The following is a 13,100-nucleotide window of genomic DNA, read 5'->3' on the forward strand; positions in this document are numbered from 1 at the left end:
AAAGCTTCTCTAATTCTCCTTCTCCCACCCCCACACATAATTTAGTCAAGTTAGATGCTCTTACTAAGTTTTCCCACACTCCTTATCTTTCCTTACCATAACAGTCTTTACACTTCTTTGTTATAATTGTTTACCCTTTCTGCTAGACTGGAAACTTTGTTTATCTGGCTCATCACTGTCTTCCCTTAACATAAGCCAGGACCAGAGACACAGGATGTACTTTATAAATATTAAATGAATGAACATCCCAGCATCCAGCACAATTCTTGGTGAAAACAGGTCCTCAATAATTTTGCTGAATTAATAGATTGTTGTTGAACTAAAGATATGTGATTAACTAAGCAACATGTGACAAGCAAAATTAATATTGAGCATGCTTGTACTTAAAAAGGAGCACATATCCTTTTTAATTATGCTTAATCAGAGATGGCTCCCTAGAACAGGTGGCTTCTGAAGGAGAACGGGAGAAAGTAAAAATTCTTACCTAGTGGAATGTAAAGGGCAAATATAAAAATAACAATCTCTGTGCAGAAGAAAATCACTTTCTTAAGACTGGGGCAACTTCTAGTTGAAGTCTGCTGTGACTAGGAAGTGTTCCATCCTGAGATCTGCTAGTCAGGGGACTAGCTTTCTTCTTCTCTACCTCGGACACTGGGATTCAGCCAGGGAATCAGCTGCAGAATCTCATTACTGCCAGCAGTTAAACACTGAATTGTACGTCCTTTCTAATGTTGAAAAAAAAAATCCTTTTACTATAGAGAATAAGATTCCTACCAAGTTTTATATTCATAGGCTTAAATATTTCATGTAATTTTTATATCAAAATACATTAGCATAAATTTCACAAGATATCAGTCTAGTTATTTTTGGCCTGCATTTCGATAACTTTTACTGACATACAATGGCCACTCTGTTTTCTTTGCTCTAAAGTTTCTTTGTGCACTTATTCCTTGAACATGGGCCTCATGTTCTAACTTTACTTAGATGAAAAAACTGTTAATTTCACCAGTGGTTTAATATCTCTTCATAGATTGGTAGTTTAGACAACATAAAAGTGTTGATTAGCAGTATAGGTGCAGGCTGAAGTATTTGTTGAAAATCTTGTTGGGAGAATAAGAATGATACAAGAGATAGGGCCTAAGAAAATCTTTTCTCAGATATGCTTTACTAAACAAAGAACAGTTTAATTACTCAATGATGATTTTTAAGGGGCATGTCGACAGTGTCAGTGACTTTGAAACTAAGTAAAGGAGCTGAATTCAAGTGTGTGCCTGAGTTACTTACCTATATTGAACTGATTTAGGATCTGTAGCTTTAATCTGGGGCTCCATCTATTAGTGGTTTAATAGAGTGGGTTTTATTAAAATTGTGACTTAATCACAAGCCAGAAATATACAACTGTTTTAAACTTTTTGATATAAACCTGATATACACAGTGGGCTGATAAATCAGACAGTTCATATAAGTCATATATGAAAATCAGTCTGTTATTAGCCACAACTCATGTATTTTTCAAAACTTGGAGATAAATGTAAGCTTCATCTCAGAAGTCATATTACACGTTATAGGTTTAATGTAATGAAATTTTTCCAGACTTAGAAAAGATATCAGGAAATTAACATTTGCAAGGCAATTTACAGTTTTCAAAGAGCTTTTCTCATTATCTCAGAAAACTGAATAATGATGTGATTACTAAAGGTTAATTAAGCAAATACTTGTGAAGTAATTGGGAGGTAATCTATTTCTAATTTAACAGGTCAATCACGGGTATTTAGGAAATATTTTCGCTGGTTAACAAGTCTAACCAAAACAAAAAGGTATTTAAATGGTTTCCCTAGTGAAAAACCATAAGCGTGTGTTTCCTCTATTAAGTCAATTGTTTCAAAGAAATGGGATGAAAATCCCTACTTTCACCGTTTTGATGATTTAAGAGGTTTTATGAAGATTCTGAGCTCTTCCCTCCCGATGTTAATCCATGTCTTACATTGTTCATTTTGGCGTTTTAGAATAAAATATCTTTTGGAAAGTAACTATGAGAAAGCACAGAGGGATATGTTAGTGAAATAGCCATTTTCTTGTGGGAAGCAAGACATTTCGATTATCGACTATACAGAAGAGTGAATAAAACTCAACGCCTATTAACCACCAAACATGACTCTGCTTGCGTAATCATACAAATAAATTTTCTTTAAAAATTTTTCATGGGTGCAGTATATAAAATGATCAATAGTCTCATCAGCAGTGGAACTACAAACTGCTTTCTCCTAACTTTGCGTAGCCTGGGTGCTGCCTCACGATTACTAAGTGGTTTAAAATCATATCCCACTTGCTCCTTGGTTTATCAGCGAAAGACGTGATTCCCAGGTAGGAAAACGCCAAGTGTCCCGCAAAGGTACAGGTAAAACGTAGCGTCCCAGGGCTCGGTCGGGGCCCCCGCAAGAGCTGAGGAAGTGGACAGCGGGCACCTTTGTCTGTGCCTAGTTCCCTGGACCCGGGCCGAGCGGTGCGGGTGGGAGCGCAGTTCGGGCGGGTCCCGGCGCTGCCCGGGGGAAGCGCGCGGCGAGGGCGGCCTGGCCTGGAAGCCGGAGGTCAGCGGCTGCGCGGCCGGCCCCCTCCCACGGGAGCCGCGCCACGGCCCAGCAAGAGTCGGGCGGGATCGCTATTGTTTTTGGCGAGCACATAAATCCCCGGGCCGACCCACTGCGCACCCAGGTTTCCTCCCGGAGGCCATTCAGTTTCCTCTGAGGCCCTATATAGAGGCTCCAGGCCCGGACTGTGCAGAGGTGCGCGCCTACGCCGGCCTCCCGGACCAGCCTGAGCTCTGAGCGCCTCTCGCCCTCAGATCTCTGCAGCCAGAGGCATCTGGGGAGGTGAGGGGGAAATTTGTCCCCGGGGCGAGGAGGAGGAGGCGGGGCCGCGCGGAGCCGAGGGGCTGCGGCGAGCGGGCTGGAGGAGCAGGAGAATCCGCTTCTCCGGGGTTTCCCTGACGCCAGCAGCAGCGCCCGGCGCGCGCGCCCCGCACCCGTCAGCGGCTCCGGGGAGAAGGGGGAGGGGAGCGGGCCCACCGCGGCCCGCGAGGCGGCAGCCGGGATTGGAGCGGGGGCGGGCCGCGCGCGGAGTCCAGGGGGTGCGGGCGAGGGAGGCGCGTGCGCGCGCGCGCCCGGGACTCCCGCCCCTCGCCCCCGCCCCCGCCCCCGCCGTCCGCGGTCTCCGCCCCCCTCGCGCTGGTGCTTGGAGCCGGAGTCGGCGGCGGGTGGCGGCGCCTGGAACCTGGAGACCGACCCACCCCCCCGCCCCGGAATGTACTGACTCCCCCTCTCCGCTCTCCTCCCCTCCCCGCCCCCCTGCAGGAGGGAGGCGCCCCCGAGTCTCCCCTCCCGCGAGAGGGGCTGCGCAGGCCGGGCCGGGCCGGGCTGGAGCAGCGGCGGCCGCGGGAGCCGAGCCTGCAGCGAGGGACCGGCCGAGGCGCGCGGGAGGGAAGGAGGCAAGGGCTCCGCGGCGCTGTCGCCGCCGCTGCCGCTCACTCTCGGGGAAGAGATGGCGGCGGAGCGGGGAGCCCGGCGACTCCTCAGCACCTCCTCCTTCTGGCTCTACTGCCTGCTGCTGCTCGGGCGCCGGGCGCCGGGCGCCGCGGTCGCCAGGAGCGGCTCCGCGCCGCAGTCCCCAGGTAAGCGGCGGGCGCGGGCCCGGGGGTTCGCGGGGGCGCGGCACCGGCTCAGGCGGCGGCGGCTGCAGTGTTTTTGTTTAGGATCCAGGAGGAAACGTGCAGGAACTTCTCTGCCTCGGCTCCGGTTGCCGAAGAGAAAGGGGATCGCGCGTGGTGGGGAGGAGAAGGGCGAGAGGGTCGCCGCCGGGGGAGGGGCGACTGCCGGGGGGCAGGTCGGAGGCGCAGGGGTCTAGTTCCCAGCTTTGTACCTGGAGGCAGGTTCACCCCTCGCCTCTCTCCCCTCCCCCAGGCTCATCCCACTTGTAAGAGTGGGACATTCTTGTGCTCACACTAGCACCAGTAGAGGCCACTACACACCTCATTAAATAAACAATCGGACGGCCAATTCATTAATTTTCAGGAAAGGAAAGGGGAGGGGGCTTGAACTCCTGGTTCCCTGGCCAGGGATTTCCCGGCTTCCGAAGTCTCGGGGAAGCGCTGGCTAGTCTCGAGGGACTCCTCGAGCGGGGATTGGAGCCCGAGTCTGCGGAAGAGCGGGGGTGTCAGAGGGGCACAATTGCCCGCTCACAACCCCTGGTGTTGATTTAACGATGAGGACGCCTTGGAGAGCGGCTCGGAGTGATCGTATCTGTTAGTGTTTCCGTTATGAAATGCCTCTTCTTTCCTGGGGATTGCAACTATATTTACAGCCTGTTAACCACTCTTAACCAAGGGGATTGTCTAAGCATCAGATTTTAGGTACTTGTACAATGTTTTCAGATGGCATTGTATAAACATATTGAACCTGAAAAGCCATTTTCAGTTCTTTTTTGGAATATTATAGATTATTGAAACCACCTGCATTCCTATTTACTTAAGGGGACCAACGAACAAAAATGCCAAGCCTTCCGGGAAGGACCTTACGGTATTGTTGAGCAGGATACACTCAGCAGTTGAAAGGCAAATTAGCATGTAATCTGTTAAAATTGTTTGACCAAGGTGGTGTACCATAAAACTTGACAAAACTTTCACTCGTGTGAGATATATTTTTACATTTGAAAGCAGTCTTACCGCTGAACCAGTACTTGTTTTTCCCTGCTTTATATGAAATAATATTTAAAATCACACTGCAAGGTAACTTGACTGACAAACTTTTCATTTCCTTGCAGAGTGTGTAAGTAGCTCATGGCTTTTGCCAATGTTAAAGAACAGTTTTAAACCTAAAGTACCAGTGGGTATTCTCTAAACAGCTACGTAAACAATAGTGTTTTAATGTCAAATTAAACATCACTTATGTCATGATGTACCTTTATACATTCAGTCCGTATATGGTTTAGAACACATTTTGGTGCTGAAATGTAGGTTACTGATCCAACTGTCTCTTAGATGGGCAAGAGAAATATAACTATTTTGGAAAACAAGTTCCTGTTACTCATCTATTTTATATGGAAATTCATGTGTAGTCCACCAAATTTCAAGTAATAGATGGAGTTTTTGTTTAAAGTTTTGTCGATAATTTTGTAAGTAACTAAAATGCTAGTAATTTTATTACTTAGGATAATAAAAATAATGTAAGCAGTCTCTTAGGAAGTGGTCTTAACATCTGTTTCAACATTAACTCAATTGACAGGTTTTTATTTTGCACAGATGAGGTGCCAGGCATATGCTCTCTGCCTTCATGGAGTTCGCAGTCTGGTGTGTGGGTAGGAAAGATGGCCATCCAGCTACTGATTATATAATTAAGTAATTGTGATAAGCACTACAAAGGAGAATAGGTTTTCACAAAGTGGGTACTGGAGTGACATAACCTAGTCTGGGTGTTAGGGTGTCTCACAAGAACTGAGATCTGAGGAGCGAGTAGGAGTGGAGGTGGGGAGGCTCACAGGTAATTAGTCGTGTAATTGGGTCTAGAACATAGATCTTCTGATTCTCGGTCCAGAGTGCTTCCTGTAAACCACTCTGCTTCATTACAAAAGCGAAAGGAATAACTGCAATGAGGAGGGGTTGGTCAGTTCTGCCATAAAACTGCAGAAGAGATCAAGAGACTGGAGAACTGAGTAAGCAGCAACTGGAACAAGCTGTCCACAAATCAGATGTCCTTTGTCAGTAGTTTTATTTTTTTTATTTTTGTAGAGTGATAGAAATCTTTTTGTAGGGGATTATAGTGAATAGATGGTAGGGAAGTGGACATGTTCAGTAGTAAAAGGTGGAGAAAAATAGAGATGTGGGACAATAGGATAAATGGAAAGTGTTTTTCCGTCTGAGGTTATAGACATACGGAGGTGGAGGAAAAAGTAAGAAGTAGAGGACTGGTGATAGAAAATGGTCAGCAAGGGAGGAGGGTTGGAATTGAGTAGGAACATAATCTTGTATTGTGAAAAAGGGCAGATTACTGAAAAGATATGTAGAGACCTTGGGGAAGATGACATGACAGCAGCCTGTGCAATGCAGGTCTTCTCTATTTAGAGTGAACATTCTTCACCGAGGACTCTATAGCTTCTACCTGAATCATTTATTTCATGATGTGATTCATTGCCTTACAGGGTAGTCCATTTCTGTGTTGAATAACTTCTGTTAGAAAATTTTGCTTTATACAGTACATTTCACTGTAGTTTTCACCCTCCCCACCCTTCTTACATTTTTTTCCTCTTTGCTTACCTTTTTGAGCATTACTCTATCTTCAGGTTAATCTCTTTTCTGATTAATTCTTCATTTGTCTTCCTGGCTGTTCTTGAACTCACTCATTAAATATTAGTGTCTAAAGCTTATCTCATTATACGTACTCTGTTTGCCCTCAGTTGCCACCTGTGAGCTAAGAACTCTCTTAGTTCACGCTTTCTCACGTGCACTCGGTACCTTCACTAAACAGGATCTTAAGTTACTCAAGTCCGAAGTTAAACTCTGTGTCATTTTCTCTCGTGCATCCTTCATCCCCATTCTCTAAACATGAACAAACCAGTTCCTGGCCCCTGTGTCTCATGTTGTTGGAAGGATTGCATGGATTTGTCTTCTTGTGTTGCCTGTCTTGGTCATCACTGTTCATCTACCTGCCCAAGCTGAGATCAAGAAGACCTCCTCTTCCCATTGCCATAGCCGATAGTTCTTTTTGCGTTTTACCTCTCAGCTATTTCTAAATCAGTATCTTTTCATCTTCATCCCCACCTGGACTTACAGTAGTGGCTCCATAATTAATCTCTTTGTCTGTACTGTTACCCTCTAAAAGTCTGTCCTGCTAGGATGAGCTTTCTGAAATATTTTCGTGAGCATGCCACTCTCCTACTTAAAATCTGTTACTAGTGTTCTGTAGCTTGGGTGTTAGAACTCTTTGGCATGGAGATTGTGAGGCCCTTTGTATTCTTTACCTCTGTTCTCCCAAACCCAATAAAGCCTCATCTCTTGTCACCCCTAACATGCACCTTGCATTCCACCACTCCAGATTAATGACACAGCTTCAGATCTCCGTGCCTTTGCACATGCTGTTCTTTCTGTTAAGTCACTTCTCACCTTGTCCACTTCTGAAACTCCTTATCTAGTCAATGAATTTTTCTCCACCAGCTTTCTCTTCCAAAGAGAGTTATGGTCACTATTCTGTGTTCCTATAGCTTCCTGAGTACTTTTCATCTTGTGTTACTTATTTTCTTGTCTCTTCTGCTAGTCTCAACCTCTGAAGGGTTGGCCGGGTTGTCTTATTCACCTTTGTTTCCCTAGTGTAGCACTAGCATGTAGCATAGAGAAGATAACCAGTAAATGTTTGTTGACTGAATGTTGAATTGCCTTTGTTTTTAACCCCTAGGGTCATACAGCACGAATCTGATTCGTTTATATGATGGCCCTTCACGTGTCTAATCACATTTCGTGTGTGCATGTTTGCATGTGTGTGTGGGCCCCCCTGCCCTTCCCCCCACACCTTATCCTTTTTAAGTTAACCATCCTTAATTGCTTCAGCCACTCTTCACATTACTTAGTTTTCAGATCTTTTGTGATCTTGGTTATCCTCCTGGATATGCTGTAGTTTTAGCATTTTTTTAGTTTTGTCATCTTTGGAAAGATCTTTGATCTTACTGAGTCATCTAAAAGAAAAGACTGATGGCCTGTCTGTTAGAATGAGGCACAAAAGAGATCATAGAATTCTGGGATGAATGCTCAAAGAAGATAAGAAATGTGACTGATTTTCATAAACTGTATGAAAATTAATACATGATGTGGGATAGTGAAAAGACATATATAAAGGCAGAGGATATGGGGTATGACTTGTGGTTCTACAACTTGACATACATATGTAAGTTAGGGGATATAGGCAGGCAAAAATAATACCTTACCTACCTAACTGGATTGTCAGAAAAATAAAATGTAAAATTGTTCATAAACTATAAAGTACTGTACCTATGTAGAATGGCTTCACTGTTTCTTCTTGAACTCTAAAAATATACTATAATCTATTAAATTATTTGAAAGTGTAGACTTTTTTTTCTTTTAGTTGATCATTGCTGGTTTCTTCCTTATGAGTTTTTCTCTACCTCAATTAAAATATTGGGGTAACCTTAATAAGTCTCATTATATGGAGGCTCTATTTAATAGTCTTTTTTCCAAACACTTTATTTTATTAGTGACTTCCATGTGATTGGGAGCTATTTACCATACCATTGGTAAGTGTTTAGGCTTCTGGGTAAAATGGCGTCAATAATTGGAGAACAGTTAGAGGAAATAAATCACTGTAGGTAAGATCATATTGACTGGAGAGCTAAGTGAAGTGAGGAGAAGTTTTGTGTTTAAGATTTTGAAAAATTAACTTTGTCATGGACACAGCTAGTGAAAGATGATTTTAAAATAGAGCTCAAATTTTGGATTCGTTTAGAATGAAGAGAGTTTTTTTTATTCAAAAATTTTGTAAATAGTGACAAAAAAAGGCATTCAGACCCACTGGTATGATTTTGGTATGTTTCTTTCTACTACTGCCTATGTGGCACATTATCTTTTTACATTGTAATCGTGGTGTATGTATAACTTGAAATGTTTTCCCTTGACATTATACCATTTTTCTTTGTTGTCACGTTATCTTTAAATCATTTTATTTTAAAAACTTATTTAAAAATACATAAATATATGTTTGTTTGTAGTCAAACAATATAAAAATACATAAAATAAAAGATTTTACCACTTCTACCCACAAATTCCACTTTTAAACCCATAAGTAACCCCTTTTAATATCTTCCCTTGCATGTGCATATGTGTGTATAGTTTTATTTTTTTACAGATAAGCAGGATCATACTACCTATTGTTTTTTCAACTTGCTTTTTCACTTAGTATGTTGGAGATCCTTCCATGCCAGTACATACAGATTTTCCTATAACCATTATTTAAAATGTGTGTGTAATATTCTAGGGAGCAAATATAGTAATAGTGGCTAATTAAAGTAGTATTTACAGAACACTCCCTGAGTTCCAGGCATTGTGCCATGCTCTTTCACATGTATTTAATCTTTTATATAGTCCTGTGAGGAAGATGACAATTTCTTCACATTCCACAGATGAGGAAACTGAGTCTCAGATATTAAGTGCCTTGCCCAAGGTCTCACAACCTTTCATGTGCAAAAGTTGGCAGGAATACAGATTTTTGCAACTTCAAAGCCTATGTTCTTTATTCCTCTGCATTCTGCTGCTAGTTGTGTATTCTCCTGTTATGGATATTGAAGTTGTTTTTACTATTTTGCTGTGATAAAGAATGCTGTGATGAACATATTCTTTCTTATGGTCGTTCTGTATTTTGGATTCCCACATATAGGGTTGCTGGTGAAAAGTTAACTTGTGTGTGTATGTGGGGGTCAGGGTTCCATTTATTGCAGAATAGTAATGATGTCATTAAGAATAATACCATTGACTAATACTTTTATAAATTTTTCAAGGTTTTACCACTTTTAATTGTGAACTTTGGATACTTAAGGCCATATTTTAAAATACAAGTTCATCTGTTAACTGAAAGATTGAGCTAATTAATAAGTAATTTCAGAAGTCCCTTCTACCTTCCAAGTTTCTCTTACTCTGAAGTCCATAAAATGGAACAGTGGGTTTATTTCAGCTTAATAACTTCTATTCAGTTATTGTGTTCCAACACTGGTCATTTCTGGTTTTCAGATGCAAAAGTCACCTTTTTTTCATTCCCTAAAGCTCAAGTTATTGTACATCTTTTTTTTTTGTAGTGCAAAGTAGGGTATGATTGGAAAATCTTCTATGTTACTTGCAAATGATTGTATATGATTTTATTTTATATGTGTAAAAATAGCTTTAGGGCTGAGTTATATAGCTTCAGTGTTAAGTAATTGTGAGGTGTTTTAAGATGCAGTATTACCAGAAATATTAGATGCTTACTGTTAGGCTTGAAAGGGATGTAGAGTAAATTGACCAGGTTACAGAGCTGGCTTATGTAAACAGGTTTTGATTCGCTGTTTGACCCCTTTACATAAAGAAAAGGCAGAGAGGTATGGTGGTTATATATGTTTTATTTTACTGAATGAAGTCAGTTCTTCAATTCTGAGGAGTTAGGTTGGTGGTCTGAAGTTCAGATTACGTGTCTCTGCTTTTCCTTTTTTAAAGAACCATTAGAAATAACCTTCTTTAAAATTATTTCATAGCAAGAATCCTTACATTTAACTTTTTATTAAGTCAGTTCTATAGGCAAAGCTAAAAGTTGCAGTAATTTTGGCTGGTTGCAAATGTTTATCTTTGAGGGCTAATTATGCACAAAACTACACTGTGGAAATAAAGATGAATTGGACATGCTTTCTGTCCTCAGGAAGCATTTGGTCTAATGGTGGAGGTAAGGTAGATATTAGGTAACTTGATTTGGCAAGAGAAAGTGCCATTACTGCTGTAGGTAGAAAAATACATTCTGGAATCATTGTGTTACTGTTGATCAAGGAATAGTGCTGCTTTCCCTCATAATTTTGGTTCTGTATCTTTAGAGTAGTCCTAACTTAGTTTTATAAAGCCAGTAGACTAGAATTCTCAAGAAGGAGTTATATATCATTTCCTCTAAGTGATTACTGCAGTGTTTGAATGTATGAGAATACTCGTAATTGAGCTGTCTGGGGGTGCAGCTACTCCCATGTTTTTTAGAAATCTGGAGATTGATCATACTGATTTTCAGAATTGATTATTGGTCAGTAATAGTACAACTTACTAAGGAGTTCTGAGCAGGGTGAATTTTTGTTATGATACTATGTGGAAATTGAAAACAGAATGTTTTTGTTTTTCTGCTGTAAAAAACAAAAAAATCACCAAAATGTGTCTTTATGAGGTCTAGTTAAGATAATAGCATTATAATTTACAAATTTAGGGATAGAATAACAAATTATAAGTTTCATTTGTAATTTTTAAATTCACAGCATAGCTTTAAATGTAACAAGTAAAATTTGAAGATCTTTTTGGTTAATTGTTGAAAGCTTTTGTAGCTGGAGGTAGGATTACTAGTTTTTTGTTTTTGTTTTTTTTTTTTTTTTGAGACTGAGTCTCACTCTGTTGCCCAGGCTGGAGTGTAATGGTGCGATCTTGGCTCACTGCAACCTCTGCCTCTGGGGTTCAAGCCATTCTCCTGCCTCAGCCTCCCAAGTAGCTGGGACTACAGGCATGCGCCATCACACCCTGCTAATTTTTTTTGTATTTTTAGTAGAAACAGGGTTTCACCGTAATGGCCAGGCTGGTCTCAAACTCCTGACCTCAAATGATCTGCTCGCCTCGGCCTTCCAAAGTGTTGGGATTACAGGTGTGAGCCACCGCTGCACCCGGGCAACTAGTTGTTTTAAATTTATAGTGTTGTATATTCAAGGGATTGTGTGCAGAAATTCTTGTGGTGATAACCCTTTATTTATTTATTTTGAGATGGGCTCTCATTCTGTCACCCAGGCTGGAGTGCAGTGGCATGATCACAGCTTACTGCAGCCTCAACCTTCCAGGCTCAAGTGATCCCCAACTTCAGCCTCCCAAGTAGCTGGGACTACAGTCGTGCCTCACCATGCCCAGCTAATTTTTTGGGGTATTTTTGTAGAGACAGGGTTTCACCATATTGCCAAGGCTGGTCTCAAACTCCTGGACTCAAGCAATCCACCCGCCTCACCCTCCCAAAGTGCTGGGATTACAAATGTGACACTGCACTGGCCTAACCTGTTTATTAATTGTACCTCACCTACATAGAACTCAACCATTATGCAACCTACCTCCGGAATATAACTGAAGACTAGGGAATAAGAGAAATGATTTTCAAAGTAAATACATTTCTCCGAGTCCCAAAGGACTTTGTTCAGAGCCTATCTTTAATTCATAGGCAGTTCTAACAAACAGTATAATCTAATTTCTGAGCCCATAGCTGATCAGAAGTGGGTAGAAGGACTATCTTGGGAAATGCCCCCTGCAGCAGAAGGTTGTGACAGTTGAAAGGAAAGATACTTAAAATAAGCGTAAGAACACAGAGATCTTCCCATAAACGGAAGTTACTGTCTCAGCCAAGTTGAGGAAAATTTCTTTCCCTTTCCATTACTGCTAATGGATATTGCCTACCTCTGGCCTTTCCTTTTATCCCCTCCTACTGTAGATACAGTTGCTGTCTGGGAGATAGATCTTCCCTCAGAAATCTCTTGAGTCTTAATCGCCCCACAATTAGTAAGGGTTCAGGTTGTTGCCTGAGGTGGGAAGAAAGGAAGTGTGACCAGGAGGGGAGGTGAGGTGGCAGGGTGTGATTCCTACCCCTCTGGCCATGACATTTATCTTTATTAACAGCGTTACTAAGCCTGATTGCTAAAATATGTATGTGGATTTTTAATTTGGGGGTAAAGTTAATTGTTGAGTTTTTATTGTTAAAAATGTAACAGTTCATACTATGTAAAATAAAATGTGAAATCATACACTCCAACCCTTCTTCCCAGAGTAATCACTTTTAATAGCTATGGTCTATTTTATATATACAATTATATACTTAAAATATCCGGTACATATATAACAACAATAACAAGTTGGATTTTGCTGTGCACCCTGACTTTTAACTTGTTTTAGGACATCTTTCCATGTGAATGTATATAAATTTATGAGTTGTTTTGATAGCTGTATGAAATTGTATTTTCTGGATATATCATAATTTACTTAACCAATTTCTTTTTGATGCTCCCAGATTTTTGATTGCAAACAAATGATGCAGTGAACCCACGTTTATAAATGTCCCCATTTGTGCACATGTGCAAGTAAACCATAGAATAAGTTTGTGGGTGTGGAATTGTAGGGCAAGAGGGCATGTGTATTCACATTATTTCCAAATTGTTTACTAAACAGCTGATTTACACTCCTTTGAGCAGCAAATGAGAGTGCCTGTTTCCACACATCCTTGCCAACATATTGGTTATTTCTAGACTTCTTAGCCTTTTTGCCAATTTGATAGAAGAAAAAAAAACCTCTGTAAATTTTATATTTT

The 13,100-nt window shown here is 41.5% G+C and overlaps 1 protein-coding gene across 9 annotated transcripts in view; it reads left to right on the forward strand.

Annotated features, from left to right (window-relative positions):
- Nucleotides 1-3,228: 3,228 nt before the first annotated feature.
- Nucleotides 3,229-13,100, forward strand: part of NEO1 (neogenin 1) — a 265,178-nt gene continuing 255,306 nt past the window's right edge. For 6 of the 9 annotated variants that reach the window (XM_012507524.2, XM_030814721.1, XM_030814722.1 and 3 more), the window contains exon 1: nt 3,229-3,667. In XM_012507524.2, coding sequence (XP_012362978.2) covers nt 3,538-3,667 — 130 coding nt within the window. In that variant the 5' untranslated portion in view covers nt 3,229-3,537. The remainder of the gene's footprint in view (nt 3,668-13,100) is intronic. The other 3 variants (XM_003267186.3, XM_003267184.3, XM_003267185.3) reach the window with 2 other exon arrangements.

The sequence above is a fragment of the Nomascus leucogenys genome, chromosome 6 (genome assembly GCF_006542625.1).
Source record: "Nomascus leucogenys isolate Asia chromosome 6, Asia_NLE_v1, whole genome shotgun sequence".
NCBI lineage: Eukaryota > Metazoa > Chordata > Mammalia > Primates > Hylobatidae > Nomascus > Nomascus leucogenys.